Consider the following 27,835-nt stretch of genomic DNA (forward strand, 5'->3'; position numbering starts at 1 on the left):
CTTAAACGTCTCCCACGACTCCCTCCACACACGAGCGAGGTCAAAGGTCACAACAACATAATGGCCTCTCTCTCTCCGGGCACCGAACGCCTCATAACAGAACATGGTTCACGTGGTTCCTGAGCCAAGACCTTGTGGTTTCCGAGCAGGAATTCGAACACTCGCCGCTCGCCGAGCCAAGAGCACAACAGCTGTGAGTCCAAAACTCTGGGAAGATAATTGACTTTCTCTGAGAGGAAAGTTCATCTGGTGAAGGTTTGTGAGAAGGAGAAGTTCCAGGTTGACACTAAAGTTGAGAAGAACAAATGTTTCTCTCCTTGTTCACCTTCTCACGGTCGCAGACACTTGTTATAACACACATACTTGTTTGTGTTTTTTTCATGTATTCAACTGATGTTTTTATGTGGTTTACTCTTGTTATTATGTGTTTAACTGATGTTTTAATGTGTTTTACTGATGTTTTTATGTGATTAAATCGTGTTTTAATGTGTTTAACTGATGTTTAATGTGTTTTATTGATGTTTTACAGTGTTTAACTGATGTTGTAATGGGTTTTACTCATGTTTTAATGTGTTTTATTGAGGGTTTTTTAGTGTTTTACTGATGTTTTAATGTGTTTTATAGAGTTCAAAACATGTTTTAATGTGTTTTCCTCATGTTTTTATGTGTTTAACTGATGTTTTAATGTATTTTATTGATGTTTAATGTGTTTAACTCATATTTTAATGTGTTTTATTCATGTTTTAATGTGTTAAACTGATGTTTTAAGGGTTTTCTTTGTTTAATAAAAGTTTTAAAATATATTTTACTTATGTTTTGGGGTTTTTAACTGATGCTTTAATGGTTTTTACCAATGTTTAAAATGTATTTTAAGGATGTTTTACTGTGTTTTAATAATGTTTAAAATGTATTTTATTAATGTTTTAATGTGTTTAACTCATGTCTTAATGTATTTTATTGATGTTTTACTGTGTTTTACTAATGTTTAAATGTATTTTGGTGATGTTTTACTGTGTTTTACTAATGATTAAAATGTATTTTATTGATGTTTGAATGTGTTTTACTGTTGTTCTTATGTTTTACTGATGTTTTAATGTGTTTCACTGATGTTTTAATGTAATTTATTGATGTTTTTGGGTGTTTTACGGATTTTAAATGTATTTTATTTATGTTTTGGGTTGCTTTATTGACGTTTTAATGTGTTTAACTGATGTTTTAATGTGTTTTATTGATGTTTTAATGTGTTTTACTGATGTTTTAATGTGTTTTACTGATGTTTTAAATGTATTTTATTAATGTTTTATGTGTTTTACTAATGTTTTAATGTATTTTATTGATGTTTTAATGCGTTAACTGATGTTTTAATGTGTTTTACTGATGTTTCAATGCGTTTTACCGATGTTTTTATGTGTTTAACTCATGTTTTAATGTGATTTATTGATTTTTAAATGTGTTTTACTAATGTTTAAATGTATTTTATTGGTGTTTTAATGAGTTTTACTAATGTTTTAATGTATGGTATCGATGTTTTAGTTAGCTTAGCATGTAGCATGCTAACGGCTGCCGTGCTATTTAAGCTATGGTTCAGACTCATGTCATTGAGATGGTGTTGCCTGTATTTATTGATATATTTCGACTCATCCCAACAGTGACTCCTGAAGACACAAGATAAGTTGAAGTGCTGCTGGTTTCTGCAGCGTCACCTCATGTGACAGAAGCTGCAGGACGGCGAGTCGATCCAGTGTCTGACCTGTAAGTGAATTCCTCGGTGAACCCGACACGGTGACAGGGATGATGTAAGGACGGTGCAGGTAACATGACAAACATCTATTGATCATTGTAAAGCAGGAAACGCCAACCTTGTGTTGTCACCAGACACCTGCACACACACCTGCACACACACCTGCACACACACCTACACACCACACATGAAATATTCACGTTTGATGACCAGCAAGAAAAAAAAGAAGCGACTGATGATGGAGCTTTTTTTCTTATCGTCTTAAATGTGGCCCCGTAAGAAAAAGAGATAAACCGTCGAAAACATTTCTAAATGATCAGTTTCATAGTATTATTTTCGCGTATTTGGTTCGGATGTTAAATTCACAGAGCACGTGACTCCTGCACTGCTAAAGGAACAGTGAACTCCTGCATGACTGGGGACGAGAGGATACAGTGACTCCAGCAGCTTTTAAAGTTGATGTTTGAAAATATTTTGGTTTGAAAACAAACAAAAGTAGTTACGACTTCTTCAAAAGTCATGTGGTCTGTAAATACTACAACACCAGAGTCAAGTACTCGAAAGTTATACCGTTTGGTTGCCTCTGTATCATGATACACATCTTTAGCCATGTTCTTGCAAACCGGCTAATGTTGGTTTTATTTGACAAGTTAATTGTTCTGAGCTAATTTTGTTTCAGTACTTCTTGCTAGTTAGCTTAGCATGTAGCATGCTAACGGCTGCTGTGCTATTTAAGCTATCGTTCAGATTCATGTCATTAAAATGATGTTGCCTGTATTTATGGTTGTTTTATTGTGTTTTACTCATGTTTAATGTATTTTACTGATGTTTTAAAGTGTTTTACTCATGTTTAAAATGTGTTTAACTGATGTTAAATTTATAGACAACGTGACTCCTGCACTGCTAAAGGAACAGTGAAATCCTGCATGGCTGGGGACGAGAGGATACAGTGACTCCAGCAGCTTTTAAAGCTGATATTTGGACATATTTTGGTTTGAGAACAAATGAAAGCAGTTACAACTTCGTCAAGAGTCATGTGGTCTGTAAATACTACAACACCAGAGTCTAGTACTTGAAAGTTATACCGTATGGTTGCCTCTGTATCATGATACACATCTTTAGCCATGTTCTTGCAAACCGGCAAATGTTGGTTTTATTTGACGAGTCAATTGTTCTGAGCTAATTTTGTTTCAGTACTTCTTGCTAGTTAGCTTAGCATGTAGCATGCTAACGGCTGCTGTGCTATTTAAGCTATCGTTCAGACTCATGTCATTAAAATGATGCTGCCTGTATTCATTGTTGTTTTATCATGTTTTCATGTATTTTACTGATGTTTTAATGTGTTTTATTCATGTTTAAAATTTATTTTACTGATGTTTTATTGTGTTTTACTGATGTTTTATTGTTCTTTTAATATGTTTTAACTGATGTTTTAATGTATTTTACTGATGTTTTATTGTGTTTTACTGATGTTTTAATGTGTTTTAATATGTTTTAACTGATGTTTTAATGTGTTTAACTGATGTCTTAATGTGTTTTACTGATGTTTTAATGTGTTTTAATGTGTTTTAATGTGTTTAACTGATGTTTTATTGTTCTTTTAATATGTTTTAACTGATGTTTTAATGTGTTTTACTGATGTTTTATTGTGTTTTACTGATGTTTTATTGTTCTTTTAATATGTTTTAACTGATGTTTTAATGTATTTTACTGATGTTTTATTGTGTTTTACTGATGTTTTAATGTGTTTTAATATGTTTTAACTGATGTTTTAATGTGTTTTACTGATGTTTTAATGTGTTTTAATGTGTTTAACTGATGTTTTATTGTGTTTTACTGATGTATTATTGTGTTTTCCTGATATTTTAATTTGTTTTACTAATGTTTTAATGTGTTTAACTGATGTTAAATTTATAGACCACGTGACTCCTGCACAGCTAAAGGAACAGTGAAATCCTGCATGACTGAGGACTAGAGGATACAGTGACTCCAGCAGCTTTTAAAGCTTTGGACATATTTTGGTTTAAAAACAAAAGAAAGCAGTTACAACTTTGTCAAGAGTCATGTGGTCTGAAAATTCTACAACACCAGAGCCAAGTACTCGACAATATTACAAATATATCCTTGTTACTACACTATCACAACGCCAGAGTCAAGTCAAGTACTCGAGTGTATCGTTGCCTCTGTATCATGATACGCATCTTTAGCCATGTTCTTGCAAACGGCTGTTCAACATGTCGCTCAGGCATCAGCTGTGACCCCGGCCTCTTCAGTAAAGCGAGGTGCAAATCCCCTCTTGTGACCAGTCGAGTAAAAAGACTGCAAGACGAAGTCCAGTCCTGTGACTTTCATCTGGACCCCATCAGGTAGAGGGTCCCCGGGGGCGCCGGGACTGGCATCCATGTACCAGGCCTGTTCCTTTTATTAAAGCCTCGGCCTCCTCTGACCCGGCACTCACAGGGCCGGCCCGAGGGGTCTCAGACGGAGACTCACACATGGTTCCCATAGGCCACTCTGCTTGTTTGCGAGGTTGCGCGTTTGATTCCCCGGTGGACCACATGTGGGTCTCGGCTTAAGTGACTCGGACTGCGGTGCGTAGAACATCTGCGTAATGACAGTGTGCGCGAGAGACGAGCTAATGTAGCCGCAATGAGGTCGAGACAAATCAGAGACACATGACAGGAGTCGAGCGACTCTCCTGACATGACGCAGAAGATACACGACTGCAGACTCTCGCCAGGATACACCTGCTGCCAGGATTAAGTCAAGTCAAGTCTGCTGGTCTGGATTCCGGACTCAAAGTCTTTACAAGCTCAGGAGACGTTTTATCATGCTGACTAGTTCCTTAGATTGAAGATCCCAACATGATGCAACACATACCTTTCATTTCTTACTAGTGTTGTTGGACTGACTTGGAACTTCATAGTTTTCGGAATCGTCTTCGTCCTTGACTAACGAAACCATTTTATTTTAGGTTTAGGTAGAACTTTATTGATCCCTCAGGAGGTCTCCTTTGGGAAATTGTTTTTTTTCTTTCCAAATTATCCACAGAAAATACAGCAATTTTTCATAAAAAAGAATCAAAATAAAATAAGAACAAGAACGAAGAGAAAGAACAAGATGATACAATCTAAGTCTAAAGATAAAGAACATAGATTAAAAAAAAAAAACAAAGACAAAGGATACAAAGACTAACATAGAACAGAACATCGTGATACTTTTTATAGCATAAAATGATATAAAATGATTGAATAATATGATTTTTATATGATAATTTGTAATGAAATGTAAATAATTTTAGGTTGTACGGCCATTTTTTCTTGATACACAATATTGTAGTGAAAGAAGTAGAAGGTTTTGTTTGGGCAATATTTTATCTCTAATCTTGTGTCAATCTTTCAATTTGTGTTGAAACACAACGGGCTCTGTGGACGTTCGCACTATAAGGACAACATTTCAAATCTCGATATTTCATGCCTGGCACTTTATCTCGATATAACTGAAGAATAAAATCACTGTAAGGCCAGAGAATGTCAATTGAAAACTCAAAAAGAAATGAAGTTTAATCCATTAATACCTCTATTAATGCTTCGCCTAACAAAACAAACATGTATATTATACTACAACTAGAGTGTGTTTGTGTGTAACAACAGCGCAACGTTTCATAGTCTTCAAAAGACAAGCATTTCTTCACTTTTTACTCAATTCCTCCTGAATATTTTCCACTAACTTGTTAACCATCTCTGTCTTCAGACAAGACTTCTAACAACGTACAATGTTGACGGATTCAAGCCTTATTTTGCCTTCGTGGTAAAGATTGAATTGCTTCTTGTTTCAAATTTGTCCAGGACTGTATGTTCATGTATGTCCAGCATCCAAACTACTTGATGTCCATAGGGATGTTAGTAAATGCTGCATCTTTACATTGAAGGACAAGTTGTTGATAGTTTAGTTTTGTGACGTTAATATCTCTAATTAACATATCTCGATGGAGTAATCGTTTAGCCTCTTTTATGAAACATATGGATCTTTTCCAAAAGACGACTAAAAGAGATGTACATAAGACCTGATTTCTACCACATTATTTCTGTATCTGGAAGGGCCTCAGTGTAGAGCCACTGCTCCACAACACTGAAGTATCTGATCCTGACTGGTCTCTGGACAATTCCATGGAAATCCCAAGTAATACCCCTTATCACCTTTTTGGACACAATTTGAATAGTCAAATACTTCAAGATGTCTTTCCTTTAAGAAAAGTCATATGTATGTAGATCAGCTGGGGAAGTATTGTGGACTGAAGTTCACGTTCATCTGTTGAAAATCCCTCCACAGATGAACACCGACGTCCATGTGAGATGTAATAAAATGCAATATTAAGGGATCCAGGCAGTGCTATAAAAGCATATTGAAGAAAGTGATGAAGAAAAAAGTACCTCCAGAAGTTCCTTCACCGCAGGCTTTAATAACATGAAGGAAAGTTCCAGAGAAATACTGACATAAATAGAAGTTTTTCCACAACTATGTAAGACTTTTATCATCTTGTTCATCCGGTTGACTTTTATATTAGATCATCAGACGCTTTCCAAAGATCATTTGGGATTGTGAAGTGTTTGGTTTAGTATCTTCATCCATTAGGTTCGTGGTTGTTAAAAAAAAAAACTCTGGCTCATGCACATGAACAACTTATCAAGTTGGTTTGCTAAGACTCAGGAAATATTCTTGTCGATGCTTTAGACCAGTTGCCGCAGGAGCAATAGTTCTGAGATCGACATCGATTGCTTTAGTTTGTTTCACCTGTTCAACCAATAACTGCATTAGACTGATGTTCGTCCCGCCCACTTCATTTACATACGGACAACAAAAGGTCAAAATGTCAAAATGTATTAATACCTAAATAAATAGAAGACAAAATGTATAGATATATAAATAAAAGTCAAAATGTATAAATGACAAAATACATAAAATAGCTCCATTTTTTGACAAATCAGGAGTCAATTATTTATTTTGACATTATGACATATTGCTTTTTATCCACACATTTATTTTTTACATTTTTTATACATTTATTTATACAATAATACATTTATTTATACATTAATACATTTTTATACATTTATTTATACAATTATACATTTATTTATACATTAATACATTTTGTTACACATTCATACATTTCTTTACGTATTTATACATTTATACATTTTTTATGTATTTATTTATATATTAATATTTTTTGTTACATATTCATACATTTATTCATACATTTATGCATTTATTTATACATTAATACATTTTGTTACGTATTCATACATTTTGTTACGTATTTATACATGTATACATTTATTTATACATTTATTTATACATAAGTCATTTATTGTCCTTTATACATAACCTTGAATTGCCCTGAAATTGTGTTACACAAAAAGCATTTCAGACATCAGAGGACATCACCTGATTGTCTTCTAATCGAAGCTTCCCCTGTAGAGCTTTTGCATCCAATGTAATCCCAATCTAGAGCATAAACTACTTTATTTGATTCCTCCACCCTTCAATATCTCCTTCTAACTCTTATGTCATCCAGTCTTTTAACGGGTTCACCAGGCCTTACGATGATGAGGCATTTCTGAGCCCCCGCCTCCGGTAGGGATCACGGAAATTCCGCCTGATACGTGGAAATAAGAAATGAAATTCCAACATGGAACGGTGCACAAAAATAAAACACTAAAGCTGTGAAGAAGAACACGAGACCACCTGCAAAAGCTCCCTTTTATTGCGTTTTAGTCAAAGACTCGAAATGAGCGGTGAACAAAAAAAAGATCGACGTCTCGACCGAAGATTTCCTTCCAATCTCCCGAGTCAGCGGGTTGACTCTGCTCTAGGGTGTGAAAGACAACATTAGTGAGTTAGTAGAAGGAACACTGCGAACTGAAGACGCAGCTGTCCTGTTGTGTAAGTGTCAATTATTCATGTTTTACCGTTTGGTGGCCATTATTAGATTACTGGCGTGTGTTTGCTTAACATGAAAGACAAAAGGGATATCGCTTTCAAAGCTCCAACCTAGTTGTTCTGTCTTTTCACAATTACTTTTTCCCAATTTCGTAGCCTTGTGACTGGGTTTGGCAGTTTACTAACATTTCAACAGGTCTTTTGAACACGGTGTACCACATAAAGGCCCTTTCAAATATTTGAGAAAATTCTTGTTTCATGGTACATAAACTCTTTTCATGGTCTGCTCCTTCATTGATCTTCCACATTCAGTTTAATCCTGCAAAGGTAATCTTGCCATGGAAAGTAGCTCCAGATGTTGACCAGGTTCAACTTAATCCACATTACAATCCACAACTGAATAAATTCATTGCACTAAATTAAAATTACTTCTCCGTTTCTCAAATATGTTCAAAAATATATATGTCACAGTACAGATTGGAACACAGTAGGATCTGGAATCCTACTAGATTCCAATCTTTACTGTGACATATACATGTACAAGTACAGATTGGAATCCTGCTACGGAACTGGGATCTTAATATTGATAGGGTTAGGGTTAGGGTTAGGGTTAGGGTTAGGGTTAGGGTTTGATTTTATCATAATAACATTTTGATGTAATCCAAATGTCTCCTAATAGAATGGGAGATTGTTCTAGTAAAATTCCCATTTTGTCTTAGGACAGATTGGAATTCCAATATTCAGATCCCAATACAGAAGAAGGATTCCAATCCCTATTATTAGAGATTGGAATTCACTAGTAGAATCTGGAATCCTCCTAGGACAGATTGGAATTCCAATATTCAGATCTAGTTCAGTAGTAGGATTCAAATCTGTACAGATTGGAATTCCAATCTCTACTAGTAGGATCTAGGATCTGGAATCCTAGTCCAATCTGTCCTGTGACGTATATATTTACGAAGAAAAAGTTGTCTTCCGTTCGATTGTTAATCTGAAAGTAACAAAACAGGAAGTAAGTGTTGCCTTGTTGTATCCTGTCAATAAAAGCTTCTTCATACTTCGATCAAGTACTTTCCAAGATTTCCAACCAACTGTCTAAACGCCATCAGCACCATTGTATAGAAAACAACTGTCAAATCTATAAATGATTCACCCAAATGTCTGCTACTATTCCAATGACATATATAAGGATGTGTTGAGAGAAAACAGAGAGATTGTTGCTGCAGCCGATCAATATCTTCCTTCGCTTCACTCTGCTTCTTCGGCAGTGATTCCCGTTATCACAGTGGGAAGAGACGGTGCAAAGGAAGTCCTGATAAGATTGTGTTTGTGTCCGCAGATAAAGCCCAGCCGACAGCAGAGAGTTAAGAGCAGAATGCTGCTCTGCCGTAGATCGTTGACAGACATTAAAGAAGGCCGTAAAAAAAAAGTGGGACTTAAGGGAAAAAGCGTGTGAGAGACCAGACCCCGGCATTAGAGGCTGGGGGGGATCAGGCTAAATTGATAAGACGGCCTGTGTATGTTTGGTTTATGACGCTGGACTGATAAAAAAACAAAAAGCCAACATATAGTCCTTTAATCTTTGTTTTTATAACATTTAGAGATTTGACTCTTAATGAGCTGCAGTCCTTTTGCATGACACGTCTCAACCTCTAACGAGATCTGAGAGATTTACTGCAGCTTCACGAGCCTTTACTATGGAATTCTACAAAGAAGATGAGCAAGTACTGCCTGGAGGGGCCACATAAGGAGCCGGCGCACAGTTGTGTAACCCATGTTGTATAAGGAAACTGTATTTGGGATTAAACCACATGTTTATAAAGTTAAATGAGACATTAAACGTATATTTAGTAAAAGTAGGTGAAATCCAACCTTTTATGAATATTATAATTGGAATTTTAGTAGATCTTGAGTCAAAATTGTTGGAACATAGAGAAGTTTTTTTAACAAATGGTTAATTTAAAGGCCACAAAATGTTTTATGCTTCAAACATCTTAGTAACATGTTTTATTTTTAATTAATTTCCTGCTTGATTACAGTTAATCTTTAGTTCACTATAATTAGTTAATAATATCCTTCACTTTAATATATTTCCAGTTTATATAGTTTTTATTGTTTTTTAACATTGTTTTAATATTATTTTTTCTTTTAAGATTTGATTTCCACGTAGACCAATGAAAACATTTCATCTGTTTCAGGAAAGCACAAGTAACACTATTAAAATAAAAGTAAATGTCCAACAGAAAAAACAAGTTTATTTTTATTTTTTTGTAAAGAATTGTGCAGATTTTCATTTAAAAAAACTCTGTATTTGTACTTTGTACTAAAGTTTTCTTTCAAATACAGAATTGATCCTTGTCTGAAAAGAAAGACGGTGAAGTCATAAAACTTCATTCTTTCCTCGCAGCTCGCTCGTAAGAGAGAGCGACCATACCTAATATTTTGCACATTGGCCTTCACATTCTGGACATTGCTGTCTGGTCCACGATGATATTTCTTCATCTCTTTCATGTTCTTCGCCTAAAGCAGCGAGTTGATGTTTAGAGGAGAACGTGTTTGGCAGAGAAACACTCAGGACACCTGAGTCACTGAGGAACGATGCGTGAAACTGGAGACTTTCATTTCATTAAAGCGCTGCAGGAGGAGATGATGCAGGACGACTGAGCTTTGAGGAGGATCGAGAGGTTTTTTTTGTGATCGACATGTAGTTACTCAGGGGCGTAAGAAAATATTTATACACTTTTCACAATATAATATCAATATTCAACTGTACGGCATCGATATTCTTCTTTATTAACAACTTTATTTCACTTCTACTTCTTCTTTTGCAAGTAACTAAGTAAGTAAATAATTTGTATTTATATAGCGGACCAGGGTCACAAAGCGCTTAAACAATCAAAGCAATACTCAATAAAATATATACTTTAAAGGTCAAGATAATACTGAGAACAACACAGTAGATCAAGAAAATCAAGGAAAAGCCTGAACAAATAAAAATATTTAAGATGTATCTTGATTGTGTATTAAATATAAAGATATCTCTTGTTGAATTCAAAAAGCTGATACATTATAATGCTACAACAGTTTTCTTATCGTTCAATTATTTAAAAGGAACTCAATATATACCTGTACTTGCAGTATCGCAATATATCGAAATCATTTTTTTCTGATCGCCCCTTGTATCGTGATACGTATCGTATCGCCAGAGCCACACAAAATCAGCGTTTGTATATTCTTGTTACAATCATTTTCCATCACTTTCCTCTGACCAAGAATTCTCAAGTCATCCATTAATAAGTCATTCACTCATTGATAGAGCTTATGATACTGTCGTGTTCTGTCGCTCCATCATCTTCTCTCCAGAACATAAAACACAATAGTGATGGGTGTTCAGATGTTTACATTAACCAGTACTTTTATCATTAGACTACTGCGAGGACGAAAAAACCCATCAAATCCCACATGAATCACGAGCTAAAATACCCTTCAAAGGTGGGAACACGTCCAACCTTCATTAAAATCCTTTTTTTGTTTTGACTTTTTCAAAAAACTTTTATATTGCATCTGGATCTCACCTGTAACCGGACGCTACGTAAAGAAATAAAAATGTGTTGTTCATCCACGTTGCGCCGGAGCGTGCAGGAGTAGAAGGACCGGGGGGACACGAGACCAGGTTTAAGCTGGATTTACCAATGAAGTAATCACTCACCGGCATGCAGACTTCTTCCTGTCCTGCAGCATCTAGAGATAAAGCCTTGCTATCTGAGCAGACTCACACACACACACACACACACACACACACACACACACACACACACACACACACACACAAGCACTTACAGGGCAGTACTCGCTCCCATATGTGCGAGGGGAAGTTGAGTAAAGGAGGGAGGGACCTGGTAACCAACTGAGTCCAACAACTAAACACGGAGCTCCGTTCATTTTCTCCGCTGGTCCCTCAGGTGAAGGTACCGCTCCGGGGACCTTCATTTCCAGGATCTGTCTGGGTGGAAAGAGGGGGGTGTGGACTTCTGATCCCTCCCAACTTCTGAGTGTAAAAACTCAGTGCTGGAGAAAGGTGGGATCATTTGGGGGTGTAGAGGGCGAGAGATGAGGAGCAGGAGAACAGACTCATGGATTATTGACGAGATGTTCCCTTTGACTGGATTTTAAGCATTCCGATCAGATGTGAGATTGTTTTTTAAACAAAGCGGGAATCCAAGTTTTTGGAATATGCTCTTTTTTTAGTCGTTTTTTTTTGGTGAACTTGCTTCTTGGACCTGAGACTCTCTGAGCATCTGCTCGAAGGAAGATCCTCTGAAAGACTTGCTGAGCGGCGACTGTGCTTCAGTGTAAGCCGGACGACCCGAGGATTTGTTACAGGTGCTACATCATCTGGACTGCGCTGGGGGGAAGATCTCACCGGGCCTGCCCTCCCAGCCTCTGCTCGCCCCCAGCAGCATGTCCCAGGCTCCGAGGCTGAGTCTAGTCCTCCACACAGCACACTACCATGGTCAGATGGGCTGCTGGAGGGACTAAGGCTGCCTCTGCCTCGTCGGGGGCTTGCTCCGACTCCTGGTTCTGGTCCTCCCTGTCGCTGCCCCTCCTGCTGGTCCTGGTCCTGTTCACCCTCTCCCTGCCCGGGGCCGCCTGCCACCGGCCCCGCCGAGACCGACTCAGACTCCCCCACCTGCGAACGTTCCCCCGTCTCCCCCTCAACGTCTCGACCGAGGCGGTGGTGTTCTCCAGGCTCAGGGCCACCGGGGGCCAGGGACGCACCGGGGGGCCGCAGGGCAGGCACGTGCGCAGCTACAACCATCTCCAGGGCGACAAACGCAAGAGGAAGCTGTTCTCCTTCCAGAAGTTTTTCCTGAGAATCGATACGAACGGGAAGGTCAATGGAACCAAGAGCAAGGACGACCCACTCAGTGAGTAGCAGCACATTTACAAACTCAACCCTTTCGCTCATTGATCTGTTGAAAGAAGAAAATCTTTCAAAAATGTAGGGTTTTTTTTTCTAAAACTCATTTCAGCACCTGTTGCGTCATTTTGACAATTCTTGCTCCAGACGGAGCGATCGTGGCGAACCAATGCTCTGCTGTTATCTCAAGGGAAGGAAGTGTATATTTACCTCAGGAGAAGATGAAATGATCTTTAATTGACTTCATGTGTAACCGGTGTAGGAACATAATCCTTTCCTGCCGCTCAGATCTGTTGTAAACCAGACGTCCCACAGAAATATCTGGTGTGTCCAAACACTCACCACGCCGTCGGTAGCTCTCAGATGGTTTTGAAAAAAAAAAAAGGGAGCAGAGGCCGATAACCCGGCCATTATCAAGCCGTCTTCACAGCCCAGAGTAAACAGCGCTGATAACAGGCGCAGGAGGACGGGGTGGTTGTTGTAAATGAATGTCCGTCTCATTGATGCTTTTTTCGTTTGTTCTGTCTGTCACTCTCCCACTCGCCGACCGCCTTGCCCGGGAGGAAGTGACACGCCCTCGCTCACAGATCAGACATTTGTTTAAAGCGCAAACACGTCTTTAAAGTGATTACACGTTGTAACGCTGTCGGGGCGCATCAAGCCGCTACGATAGCGCCGCTCATTAGCCTCCCTGCGCGGATCGACGTGTGTGAGCCGGGTCACGTGACCCCCGTGGGTGTGTGAGCATGTAGCAGCCAGCGGTGACACATGTGCTCGCTTATTACTCGCATACATGGCTCTCTCCCCCGAGCTTTCTTGTTGCCCCCCGAAAACCTCTCTGGAGGCTTTTTTTTTTCATCTTTTCTCCTTGGAGATCTTAACCGCACGTTCAATCAAAGCGGCTCGAAAGGAAACGACCAGGGGAGGCAGAATGTTTCGGGGTGCGATTGGACGAGGTCACGACAGAAACGACTTTATTTACTGACCGTGTTAGTTTGTGACGCTTTTACGGCGGCGCTGCTGCTCGTTTCAAGTCCAGTCGGGATTTGAGTTGAAGGTTTTTAACGCAGATTTACCTGCTTCTGTTTCCAGAGATGTACAAGCAGAGTTGTCTTACAGACTCGAGTCTTATGGATTCAAGTCTTACAGATTCAAGTCTTACAGATTCAAGTCTTACAGATTTAAGTCTTACAGATTCAAGTCTAACAGATTCAAGTCTTACAGATTCAAGTCTTACAGATTTAAGTCTTACAAATTCAAGTCTTACAGATTCAAGTCTTACAGATTCAAGTCTTACAGATTCAAGTCTAACATATTCAAGTCTTAGAGATTCAAGTCTTACAGATTCAAGTCTTACAGATTCAAGTCTTACAGATTCAAGTCTAACAGATTCAAGTCTTACAGATTCAAGTCTTACAGATTTAAGTTTTAAAGATTCAAGTCTTACAGATTCAAGTCTTACAGATTCAAGTCTAACAGATTCAAGTCTTACAGATTTAAGTCTTACAAATTCAAGTCTTACAGATTCAAGTCTTACAGATTCAAGTCTAACATATTCAAGTCTTAGAGATTCAAGTCTTAGAGATTCAAGTCTTACAGATTCAAGTCTTACAGATTCAAGTCTAACATATTCAAGTCTTAGAGATTCAAGTCATACAGATTCAAGTCTTACAGATTCAAGTCTAACAGATTCAATTCTTACAGATTCAAGTCTTACAGATTCAAGTCTTACAGATTCAAGTCTAACAGACTCAAGTCTAACAGATTCAAGTCTAACAGATTCAAGTCTTACAGATTCAAGTCTTACAGATTTAAGTCTTACAGATTCAAGTCTTACAGATTTAGGTCTAACGGATTCAAGTCTTACAGATTAAAGTCTTAGAGATTCAGGTCTAACGGATTCAAGTCTTACAGATTCAAGTCTTAGAGATTCAAGTCTAACAGATTCAAGTCTTACAGATTCAAGTCTATCAGATTCAAGTCTAACAGATTCAAGTCTTACAGATTTAAGTCTTACAGATTCAAGTCTAACAGATTCAAGTCTTACAGATTTAAGTCTTACAGATTCAAGTCTTACAGATTCAAGTCTAACGGATTCAAGTCTTACAGATTCAAGTCTTACGGATTCAAGTCTTACAGACTCAAGTCTTGCAGATTCAAGTCCAACAGATTCAATTATTTCAGATTCAAGTCTTACAGATTCAAGTCTTACAGATTCAAGTCTAACAGATTCAAGTCTTACAGATTCAAGTCTTACAGATTCAAGTCTATCAGATTCAAGTCTTACAGATTCAAGTCTTACAGATTCAAGTCTAACAGATTCAAGTCTTACAGATTCAAGTCTTACAGATTCAAGTCTTACAGATTCAAGTCTAACAGATTCAAGTCTTACAGATTCAAGTCTTACAGATTAAAATCTTACAGATTCAAGTCTTACAGATTAAAGTCTAACAGATTCAAGTCTTAGAGATTCAAGTCTTACAGATTCAAGTCTATCAGATTCAAGTCTAACAGATTGAAGTCTTAAAGATCCAAGTCTTAGAGATTCAAGTCTAAAAGATTGAAGTCTTAAAGATCCAAGTCTTAGAGATTCAAGTCTAAAAGATTCAAGTCTAAAAGGTTCAAGTCTTACAGATTCAAGTCTTACAGATTCAAGTCTTAAAGATTCAAGTCTAACGGATTCAAGTCTTAGAGATTCAAGTCTAACGGATTCAAGTCTTACAGATTCAAGTCTAAAAGATTTCGATACTCGTTCTGTAGGTTTTTGTTCTTAAATTTATAAAGTTTCTCTGCCATTGGAAAAAAATCGTAAATCTTTCATGATTGTGTTAAGAATTCCGATCAGAATCATTTTAAACTCCACGACTGACTAGACTGGAGACTAAATGACAAATAAGAAGACAGTACTTTAGTATTTGGTAGTTGTTTTAGAGTACATATAACGATGAAAATCCTCTTTAAAAATATAGTAACGGGAAAAATTAAAAAGATTTCACTTGAAAAAAGGTGACAAAATAACTATTATATTAAACTATAATCCTAGAGGGGTGGATGTAGAAAGTTATACGTAGATAAGAGAAATGTGAGTTCTTCTACTAGAGCGGGTCAGAATTGGTGTATCAGTCTGGGTTTTTCTAAGTGGTTAATGGAGATTAGAAGTAAATGAAAAGCAAAAGTTACTTAAATTAATGAACCACCTTTTATTTCAACAACTAACTTGAATTATCTACTCTGCGAACTTGTAAAGGTTGTTAAAAAAAAAAGACTGACATCCTTTTTTAGACGACTCTTTAGGCTTGAATTAGTAGTTATCTTGTTTTAAAGCTGGATTTGAAAGTATTTTCGGATATGTTTAAGAGTTTTAAAAGGCGTAAGTTAGATTTGTTTTTGACAGGTTGATTCACACTTAAACCACTTTGACTCGTAAATGCAGTTATTGGTCTGTCCGAGTCCCACCTTCCCTCTCTTTATGTACTCAATAACCATGAAACTGCTTCCATCTCCAACACTCTCGGTCTTTCCTCTCCAGACCACCTTTCTTCAGCGGTCGCTACACACATGTCTGAAAGTATCATGGGTTCATACAAAGATCCAGGTCAGTTCATGCTGTGAACTCACACGTCTCCGTTTCAAGAGTCAGTAAACGCGAGGCAGGATGAATGAAAGAGCAGGTGATAGGAGGGGGGGGTCTGAAGGTACAAGTTCATGAATGACATGGCTGAACATCTTTGTGGCCACATCAAAGTGCGTCTTGGGTATCAATGGTGGTGCCATCAAAAACGCTGTGTCCCGAGGGAGCGCCAGGACACTGTGTGTGGATTATGTGCCGCGGTATCAGGTTGACGCGGTAAAGAATACTACACAAGAGCAGCCTCAGTCTCCCCGCCGGCCCCCCCGGGGCCAGACATGATCCCAGGGCTGACGTCTTTTGTAGGCTCTCTACAGTCCCTTGATGTGACAAAATATCAAGTTTTTGTTTTTGGGGTGGGTGGGGGGGGTTGAATGGAGGACGGATCTCCACGGCCGGAGACAGGACTTCCACAGGTAGAGTGTTATTTTCATTTATACCGTGACAGCTCAATTGGTTGATTTCATATTCTTTGTCCAAGAGGTGTCCAAGTCTAGTAGACCCGGTTTTTTCCTTGCGACCCGCTAAAAACGCACCTTTCGACCCAGTTTTCGACATCTTAGAAGAACGTAACGGCGCCACTTTATCGTTATCTAAACACGCTCATTGTTTAGATTGAACGACTTGTAGAAATTCAAGCAAAATATTCATATTGCTTTCAACAAACTGCATGGTTGAGACAATATTTTTCTAGAAGCGCTGCTAGCAAATTGTTACATAGGCTTTGAGACTCACATCAGTCGCCTTAGATCTCACTGAATTGTTTTTTGGTCTTTATTTGTTAAAACAAACCGATACTTCATCTAATTAATTCATATATTAAAATTGTGGATCAGGCGTGTTTAATACCATCCACACTAAACCACAAAAGAATATTGGCTGTTAAATATCCATAAAAACTATCCGTAAAAACTTACGTAAAACTAATCAAAGACGAGCTAATCGTCGTGCTAGCTGCTTCAGTCAAGAAATAAGAAAATAAACAAACAAATTTTTTAGTACCAGGGACGGTTTCATTGTTGACCGACTTCAAAGTTTGTATTTTTAACTTCCCGCCAAAGTTTAAGAAACTATCAATTATTGCATGTTTAAAACAAGTGTTTTCAAAGCCGTAAACCAAAAATTCTTCTTCATAACCTTTGATGTTTGTTGGGAGATTGTGATTTTTTTTAAAATGTAAACGGTTTAACAAGTGCTATCATTATAGTTAAAAGTTAGAAGAGATAGAAAATGTCGACCTTTTTGCTTCATTTTAACAAAAGTTTCACTCCTGCTACAACTGTTAGCGAAATTCAAGAATTAAAAAAGTAAATATTTGTCAGATTAAACATGAAAGAAATCTAAAAAGTACAACTTCGATTTGTTCATCTTGAATTTCATTTAAAATAAAAATACTTTTGTCCACAAGCAGTTGTTCTCATGTTCATCATTTATTCCCTAAAATGTTAATAAATTAGACAAGAAATCTGGGAAAAAAAGGTTTTTAAAATCCATATATTTACATCTTTTTATATGAATCAAGAATGTTTTCTCATCCTTCAGTCAGTTTTGAAACAGCGATAGCTACCAACTCTCTGTATTATTTATATTTTGTTTATATTATCTACTGCATGTTCGAGGTTGTTTATTTTCTACCACAATTTGAACCTGATCTTTAATCTTTAATTCTCTTCATGGCACTTCCAAAAAGTGTTTCCCGAGACCCGGGTCGGGATTTCGTCGGGTGCTGCCTGTGGCCCTGCGAGGACCCGGCTCGCTGTCTGTTACAGATCCAGCCTCCCGCAGATTTATAGGGATGCCAGCGTAAAACTGTCCCACATGGCATTCCAGCCCACTGGGAGTCTGTGCTGAGGTTACAGAGGGTTTTTTTATTTTTCTTGTCCAAGTCAGCGACGAGACGAACAGCAAGTGGGTCATTAAAAGCATCCATGATTCACAGCTGAGCGCCCCCAACGACGACCCCGACGTTCCCCCATGAGTCGTCCTGGTGTGTGTGAAGTGTGCGACATGTAAGTGTGTGTCAGCTTTAAATCCAAGCGCCGGCGAGCACCAGATGGTTCTCTGGTGGAGGCTCCGAGACGTATAGCTTGTCTGCGTCATGGCGGCGAGAGGATGGATGTGCTGGCTGTGTAAATACACCCGCTGTGGTCCTTATCCAGTGTTGTTACTTTACATCCTGATTTATCGTGACGCTGATCCATTCCTGCGCTCGGCGTCGCCGACATGAATCTTCTCTGTGGGTTTATAATCAGGTTTGTAACGCGCTCGTCGATCTTGGTGAACTCAGGCAGACGGTTCCTCTATGTTGGTGGACGAATACTCTTGAAGGACGTCCCAAATTGACACTTTTTAATTTAGATATTGTCCATTTTTGGAATTAGAATAGTGGCACACAAATGTATTTTATTTAAATAGATCAAGACCATGGATAATGTGTAGTTAAGGTATCAATAAAGTTGTATTTATATCTATTTTGCTTTTCTGATTCAAGTATAAAGTACTTGGTTGAGCCAGAGTCTTAATATAACACTTTTTTGTCATTTCTTTAGTCATTAAAACAACTATGAATCAAAATTATACATCATTCGGTCGTTGCTCTTGTAGCCAAAGAGCCACTTGTTCGTTTGTATTCATGTGGCCCCCCACGATGTCAAAATAAAACTATGAAGCTGATATAAAAAGATAATAATCTGTTTTAATTTCTACTTAAAAAAAATGATTCAACTAGTTTAACTATTACATTTTTTCAACTTAATTGGTTCTAATAAGTCAAAATAAATCGAAAAATAAAACTTTTTTTTATTATTTGGTGGCTCGACATCATGTTGTCATTTAACTAAACATAAAAACGGAATAGAATTAAGTTAAACCTAAACTTAATTAAATAATAATAATAATGTAGAGTCTTAAAAGGGGCGTCAGATCAATACGCTGGTATAGCAAATAACAAAGTGACAATAATCGATATATAATAATAATTATATAATAATAAACAAAACTCTTAAAAAAAACTCCTTGAAAAACTAAGTAATTTAATTAGCAAAATTTTCTATTGTGTTTTACATTTTAAATGAACTATGTTGGACTTAAACTTTTTGACTGGCCTCAACTGTACCATGAATGTAACATTATGTCTTTGGCTAAATGCTAGCTTGATGTTAGCATCACCTAAAACAAAGTGCTGACTCACCTTCCCTTCACAATTAAGAATTATTTCTGCAGCAAAACGTTATTAGAATAACATGACAAGATGGTAAAAATAATATCTCATTGTGTTCCAATAAACGTCAACCTAGCTTGATGCCGTCCAATGCAAACGTTAGCTTGTTTGTTAGCTTAGCTTAGCGTTGCGGTAACATTAATGAAGCTTGTTGTTTCTCTTTTGGCGATAAAAAGCTTGTTTTTGGCTTCCCACTGTGGAAAAGAAAGCACATTGTAATAGTTGGCTGTGTTTGCCTTCATTCCACCACGAACGTAATCCAACCAGAGCGGATCCAACAACTAGAATTAAGTGCGTTTTAAAGGCATGTGAAAAATACCGTTAGCCGCTGGACGACTTCACGTGTTTGGAGTTACGATCCAAGGTTTTGTTGTCTCATGTTGCCATGGTGACCCGGGAGGTGTGACTCCACCGACAGGTTGTGTGCAGGTTCACCTGCTTCAGGTGTGTCGGCGCAGGTACCAGCTGTCTGGCCGGAGCCTCCGGTGGCCCCACTTTGATCATTGATCATTACACCCCCCCCCACCACCATCTCCTGACTGTCATGGCTCCTCTGTTCTCCGGTCTTTTCATCCCCCCCCCCCCATGTTTACAGAGCGACCAGACTCTGCCATAGATTGTCTTACAACCTCACTCCATACCCGACACCCGATCCGGCCCCAGAAACCGGCACCTCTCAGATCTTCAATGGCCGCCGTGTCACAGTCCCCACCGCCGCCTTGCCGCCTCGGACCCCGAGCGCCCCGAGGTGCCAGCGTTTGAAATAGGAGCCCCTGCAGTCGGGGGCCCCGGCGGAGCAGCCGGGCGGCCGGTGGGATTGTTGGGCGGCAGCGCACCTGCGTCCTCGCCGGCCACCGGAGGACAGGTTCGCCTCACAGTCGCCCTGATCAAAGGCGTTGGAGGCGGCGGGCGATCAGGAGGACGCGACGACAGGAAGTGATGAATCAATCTAACAGAGTGAACGGAAGGAATGATAGTATATCTCGAACAAACTGTGAGAAGAACTTGAAACTTGTATCAACGTGGTTTGTTTTTCTAGACGGTTGTTGTTTACTTGTGCTAACTTGAGAGTACGTTACGGGTGCGAGAGGTTTTCACAAGTATAAGAGGTTTAAGATCGGTGAACTAGTGATCTGTGAGGTTTTCGCATACAAGTTTTAACTCGTGTATCATGAGGTTTAAAATGACAGGAATGTTTTGTTTTTTTAATGTTTCACCTCTGCATCACTATTGTTTAAACATACTGTATGCTTGGGAGGTTCTTCATATGTGAATGAGAGGTTTTCCATATGTGAAGTAGAGGTTTTTCAAATAAGAAGATGTTTTTAATTTAGAGGTTTTTATAGTTGTAGCTGAGGTTTTCATATGTGATGAGATTTTTATAATTTATTTTCAAGTAGAGGTTTTCATATTTGTACGAGAGGTTTTTCATATGTTAATGAGAGATGTTTCCCGTGTGAAGTAGAGGTTTTCATATGTGAAGTAAATGTTTTTATATGTAAAGAAGATGTTTTTAATATCCGAAGTAGAGGTTATTCATATATAAACGAGAGGTTTTCATATGGGATTCAGAGTTCCTTTATATGTGAATGAGAGGTTATCCATATGTGAAGCAGAGGTTTTTCATATACGAAGATGTTTTAAATTTGTGAAGTAGAGGTTTTTATAGTTGTAGCTGAGGTTTTCATATGTGATGAGATTTTTTTTTTTTTTTCTAGTAGAGGTTTTCATATTTGTACGAGAGGTTTTTCATATGTTAATGACAGATTTTTCACGTGTGAAGTAGAGGTTTTCATATGTGAAGTAAATGTTTTGAATATCCGAAGTAGAGGTCATTCATATATAAATGAGAGGTTTTCATATTGGAATCAGAGGTGGGGGGGTTATATGTGAAACAGAGGTTTTTCATATGCGAAGATGTTTTAAATTTCGTGAAGTAGAGGTTTTTATAGTTGTAGTTTAGGTTTTCATATGTGATGAGATTTTTTTTTGAGTTGAGTTGAGGTTTTCATATTTGTACGAGAGGTTTTTCATATGTTAATGAGAGTTTTTTCATATGGAATTCAAAGGTTTTTTTCATATGTGAATGAAAGGTTTTCATGTTGTGTTTTCCATCTTTATGAGAGGTTTTCATAAGTGAACGGGAGGTTTTTCATAGTTAAATAAGATGTTCTCCATAAGTGAATGAGAGGTTTAAATGACATAAGTTCATATGTGAGGTTCTCACTTCTGCCTTAAAGGCTTTGCTTGAAGCTTTTATGTATATTTACTCAGCGCTTTCGAATGTTTCAAGACTGCGTTAGAGGTTTTACAAACGTCCAGGACATTTTCACATGTGAGGTTGTCTTTGGGAAGATTTTCACTTGGTTTGTGATGAACCTTTCACACACTTTGATCGAGCAGCAGAAACCATTACAGCCAAATTCACGAGTCTCTGTCGTGGAACCATCAACCAATCTGAGCTCAGTGACTTGTTTATTGTTGCTTTTCTAACAGACTGTGTCAAATAGTACACACACACACACACACACACACACACACACACACACACACACACACACACACACACACACACACACACACTCACAGCTGGGGCGGGAGTTGTTGTTGTCAAAGGAGACGTGTGGAAGTTGTATCTCTCTGACCTCTGACCTCTCGGAGCAACAAATAACCTCAGACGTGTCGCGGTTATGTTCAGAGCAGCTGGAAGTTCCTCAGACGTCGTGGACTGACTTGAGAACATCAGGAGAAGCTGATGTTTGTTCATCTCAAGCTGCTTCCAATGACACGAACCCTGCCGGTGATTGATGTGCGTCTCCTGCGCTCTGGCAGGTATTCTGGAGATCACCTCGGTGGACGTGGGAGTCGTGGCCATCAAAGGGCTGAGCAGCAACTACTATCTGGCCATCAGCAGGGACGGAGAGCTGTACGGAGCGGTGAGTATCGGGGGTCGGAGGTCACAGGCTTATCAGGGAGGAGCTGTTATCAGCTGCTGCTGCTGCTGCTGCTGCTGAGCTCACTTTAAATCTGCGCCGCGACTTCAACTCACAAATACTTTTGACTTTCTCCTGCTGTGAGAGCAGAGGAACCTCAAACATCTTTTTAATCACTTTTCATATTTGCCTTTTTTTAAGTTAAATTAGAAATAAAATAATGAAGCAAATGTCGATTATTTGTCTGGAATATTATCTTATATATTGATATATTTCTCTGGTATTTTTATAACTTTTTATAACCAAAGGTTATTTACATTATAAATATAAATATATATTTTTACATTTTATTCAAATGTATCTAGTCATAGATAATACAATAATATTTTATGGACTAATTAATATTATTTGTTACTTTTTTTTCTTTTGTTTTTCTTTTGTTATTTGTTTATCTTTAATTCAATTCAGCTTTTTTTTATGATAATTTTATATGGAAATATGTCAGAATACTTTTCTATTATTCTATTATATATATCCTTTTTTTTTACTATTTTTTTATTTTTTATTATTGAATTCAATATATTTAATAAATGCAAAATAAATATTTTTACACAAAGTTTTAAATTCTAATTCCAACAATTCATTTTTTCCCTAAACTCTTTAAACTATAAACTTTTTATATTATATTTATTATTTTTTATAGAGAAAAATTATTACCATTTACTCTATTTTACTCCCCATGGTCTGGTCTGTGAACAGCAGAAGGTGGAAATAAATGAGTTACAGGAAAATAAATAACAATATTTTAATAAAAACAAAAGTTTCCCTGGTGTCACTTTACTCTTTGAATTTATTTTTAAGAACATTTTTTTTTTAATCTTACTGTTTAACTTAAGTTATTGTGAAGTAATTTAAATTAAACATAATTTAATGTTTGTCTTTTCTTTTTTTAACATATGATTAAAATGTTTACATGCATTTCGACATTTATGAACTAAGCCTCATACGTAATACTTTATATAATTATTTTTCTTAATATTAGACACTTTTAAAAAAAAAACACATTATTATTATTTCTCTTGAGTTTAGCTTTTCTTAATTATCGTTTATTTTAAATATTTGTGTTTGTTTTTTTGTTTAACATAATGTTGTGTTTCAACTTCTGAGGTTTTTTTTTCTTTTTCATGTTTTTTCTTATCAGAATTATCAACTCTTTACTTTCATCATTAAAAGTCAAGTCAAGTTATTATTATTATTAAGACATACAGCATAAATTAAATTTTGGTCCTTTCTGACCCACCATGCAAAACATGAATACGGTTGAAAGGACTTAACAACGGACATTAAACACTTAAAACGATTAAAGACGTAAAAATTAAAGACTTAAACAAACATTAATTAAGACATTAATAAGTTATATAATCAACTAATGAACCGAATATAAACAAAAAACAAAGAACAAAGTTAATGCAAAGATAAAAAGCCTAATTTGTAGAATCAACATAGTGTTTCTGGCTCCCCCTGGTGTCCATAGTGTAACTGTAATGTTGGATTTTTTTTTTTTTTAAATGTCCGAAGTCTAACGTTGTTTCCGTCTCCAGAGGGACTTCGGGATGGACTGCACCCTGAAAGAACGGATCGAGGAGAACGGCTACAACACGTACGCGTCGGCCGAGTGGAAGAACAAGCGGCGACAGATGTTCGTGGGTCTGAACGTCCACGGGAAGCCGCTGCGAGGCAGGAAGACGCGGCGACGGAACACGGCCACTCACTTCCTGCCCTACCTGGTGTAGCCGCGACCCGGTGGAGTCTGTCCTGGTGGCACAGGATGTAACGTTTGTGTGCCAAACTGTTGACAGACGAGAGGAGGCGACGTCGGACACTTACGAGAACAACCTTTGATACTTAACCACTGTGTTCCGTCTGTATTGTATTGATTTATTTATTTTTGAGATATTTAACTGGACCAGCGTTCCTGCTGCTGCCTTCTTGACTTTTTATAGAACCTGTCGAAATAAAAGTTTCTCCTCTTCACGAGTCGTTCACCGATGTTTGTACCTGTTCCTTCTGACAAGATCAGGCGTGAAGGTGAAGGTGGTTCTACTTTCTCTCTGGATCTTACTTGAAGACCAACTCTTTTTTAACAGATTTGAATGTAAAGAGAATTTTTCTTTTTTCACTGGTTCTCTTCTAATTTACGAAGGAAGTTCGTGTTTTTTCATAATTAAATCAAACAGAAGTTGACTAAATAAAAAAAATGTATTTTTAATCAAAAAAGTATTTTCCAAAAATATTGGTATAATAATAATATTATTATAATAATATAACTTTTTATTTAAACTTCTCTTTTTTCTCATTGAAATGATCTTTTTTGTGTTTGGGACATTTTATCTGTGTCTAAGAAAATTAATTCCAAAAAGGGTTTAAAGTCATTTTTTGTTTTTGATCGAAAGGATAAAAGTTTGTTAAAGTTTTTCTTTATTTATTTTTATTTTCTCCAAAAATGACCTTCAAACTCTATCTCCAACATTGAGGTCAAAGATCAACATTAGAATATAAGTTATGAGCTAGATTTGTTGAGTTAATAAGTAATCTGCTTAAATAAAAAATAAAAGTTGCTTAAATAAATAAAAAACCCAAAAGAACATAAAAAAAATAACCTTTTCGACAAATTCTCTACTGATAAAATGGTCCAGACGCAATAAAAGATGACTTTGATCAACAGTTTCAATAAAAAAAAAGGGATCAAACTCTTTTTTATGATCAAAGCAATTTATTTCTGGAACTTTTATTTAAGCAACTTTTGTTTGACTGAAAAAAATTGATTGATTGAAAGCCCCTTTTTTTACTTGGACCCTTAAAAGAAACTGGCAGCCAGTGAAGAGATTTAAGGATCAGATAAATGTGAGTTCTTCTACTAGAGCGGCTCAGAATTCTCGCTGCAGAGTTTCGTATGAACTGCAGGCGACACAGATCCTTCTTGTTTAGACGCCAAAATAAACTGTTACAATAGTCTAAACAAGAAGACACACACATATGGGTTATAAGATCAAGATCGTGTTGAGACATCATTTTCCTAAATTTAGAGACGTTTCTCAGTTGAAGGAGGGACACCCTGGAAAGCTAGACACTCCACACAGACTCATTTCAATATTCATAAATGAACCCGAGCGAATAATGCGAGAGGAAACCAGAGTGAACGAGGACCAGAATCAGCTTCTCATGAACTCCGAGCTTCCGACTGATTATCCGTGGATTCCTCGTATCTCTCCCATCGTAACCGCGGGCAACGTGGCATGAGCGGTGACCCGGGTCTGACCACCCACTTCCCCTCGTGCAGGACACACTAATCCACCACAGATGTCTCGATGCCAGATGAAAAGACTGCAGGGGGAACATTTACGCCACCAGCTTCCGGATCCTCGAGTCCTGGTCCTCCCTGTGGGAACGTCCGTGAAGCTCCAGGAGGAAGAACCTGCAGGAAGTCCGGACGCTCCGGACCGCGATGCTGGATCCGTCACGTGACCACAGTTTAAGAAATCACCGTGACCAGAAGGATCACTAGCATGTCAGACATTCCTTGACATGTACTTTTATTATGACAGTCTGCCCTGGTTATTGAGCAACATTCTGTGTCTGCAGGCGAAACCTGTGTTTTTAAATCTCCACGGTACATTTTCAAAGAACCGCAGACAATAAATCTGAGCCTCAAATCTCTGTCTGATGTTCTGACATTAGCATGTGCGGTACTGACATTAGCATTTTGTGAAATAAACATTAACATGTGTGGCTTTAAAATTAGCTTTAGCATGTATGGGACTAACATTAGCTGGCCTGGCACCGACATTAGCTGGGCAATAGCATTAGTAAGTGTGACACAAACATTAGCATTTTTGGCACTGTTATTTGTCTTGCACTGACGGTAGCATGTGCTGCAATAACATTAGCATGTGTCGTAATAGAATTGGCATGTGTGACACTAACGTTACCATTGACTCAACATTTGTGGCACTAACATTAGCATGTGTGGCACTAACATTAGCATGTGTGGCACTAACATTAGCATGTGTGGCACTAACATTAGCATGTGTGGCACTAACATTAGCATGTGTGGCACTGACATAAGCATGTGTGGAACTATCATTGCCTTGCCTGGCACTGATTTTAGCATGTGTGCCACTGACATTAGCATGTGTGGCACTAACATTAGCATGCCTGGCACTGACATTAGCATGTGTGGGACTAACATTAGCATGCCTGGCACTGATTTTAGTATGTGTGGCACTGACATTAGCATGTGTGGCACTAACATTTGCATGTGTGGCACTGACATTAGCATTTGTGGCACTAACATTAGCATGTGTGGCACTAACTTTAGCACATGTGGCACTAACATTGGAATGTATGGCACTAACATTAGCATGTGTGGCACTAACATTTGCATGTGAGGGACTAACATTAGCATGCCTGGAACTGACATTAGCATGTGTGGCACTAACACAAGCATGCCCCGCACTGACATTAGCATGTGTGGCACTAAGATTTGCATCTTTGGCACAAACATTGGCATGCCTGGTACTGACATTAGCATGTGTGGCACTAACGTTAGCATTTTTGGCAATGACATTAGCATTATTGGGACTAACATTACTATGCCTGGCACTGACATTAGCATGTGTGGGAATAACGTTTGCATGTGTGCAACTAACATTAGCATGTGTGGCACTAACATTAGCATGTGTGGCACTAACATTAGCATGTGTGGAACTAACTTTAGCACATGTGGCACTAACATTGGAATGTATGGCACTTATATTAGCATATGTGATAATATTGTAAAACAAAATAAAATGTAATCGTCTAAACAACAATGAGAAAGAACTGAAACAATAACTGAACAATTGAAAGTCAAACGGTCGAGATGGTTCCCATGGAAGACGTGGAACGACCTCCCGTATAAAACAATGATGTCAAACCCAGTAAAAACCTTTGAGCACTTGTTTGAAAATTCCTGACATGGGAGGGAGATTACCAACCGCACAGACTTTTATCAAAATGGGTTTCAACATTTCTGGCACTGGAATTCTCGGCGGCATAATGCGATCCAGCTTTGGGAAACAAGTGGAAAATGGCTGCAGGCCAAGACGGCTAATGAAGGTCTGGAGCGGCACGTGGTGTAGTGGGCAGCTACTGAGGAGACACCGGACCAGAACCAGGGTTGTGTAGTCAAAACAACAACAACTACAAGTTTTTTATAAAAGCAGATACGATGTTAGAGAACAACGTCGGAAAAAAAAAAAACCTGTTTGTATTTAAGCGTCATGTTAACTCACCTGTTGCTCATCATGAATGCACTTATTTAGGATTAATATTGATTTTATATCTAAAAAAATATATATTAATCAACAATAAGGAGAACTATAGTAACTGTTGTGTCATGAAATTA

The 27,835-nt window shown here is 37.8% G+C and overlaps 1 protein-coding gene across 1 annotated transcript; it reads left to right on the forward strand.

The window, feature by feature from the left end:
* The first annotated feature begins 11,794 nt into the window (after positions 1–11,794).
* On the forward strand, positions 11,795–24,182 carry LOC148087439 (fibroblast growth factor 10-like). Its single transcript, XM_087794272.1, has 3 exons — positions 11,795–12,615; positions 22,289–22,392; positions 23,991–24,182. Exons 1-3 carry the CDS (start codon positions 12,198–12,200, stop codon positions 24,180–24,182), a joined length of 714 nt encoding a protein of 237 aa, XP_087650398.1. The 5' UTR covers positions 11,795–12,197.
* Positions 24,183–27,835: the final 3,653 nt, after the last annotated feature.

The sequence above is a fragment of the Callionymus lyra genome, chromosome 1 (assembly GCF_982586985.1).
Source record: "Callionymus lyra chromosome 1, fCalLyr1.hap1.1, whole genome shotgun sequence".
Taxonomy (NCBI): domain Eukaryota; kingdom Metazoa; phylum Chordata; class Actinopteri; order Syngnathiformes; family Callionymidae; genus Callionymus; species Callionymus lyra.

What these genes read in the sequence shown, in the direction of transcription:
- LOC148087439 (XM_087794272.1), top strand. Translation starts at nt 12,198, where the DNA reads ATGGTCAGATGGGCTGCTGGAGGGACTAAGGCTGCCTCTGCCTCGTCG. An exon ending in GAGCAAGGACGACCCACTCA is followed by an intron (nt 12,616 to 22,288) that starts GTGAGTAGCAGC and finishes GCGCTCTGGCAG; the next exon opens with GTATTCTGGAGATCACCTCG. An exon ending in ACGGAGAGCTGTACGGAGCG is followed by an intron (nt 22,393 to 23,990) that starts GTGAGTATCGGG and finishes TTCCGTCTCCAG; the next exon opens with AGGGACTTCGGGATGGACTG.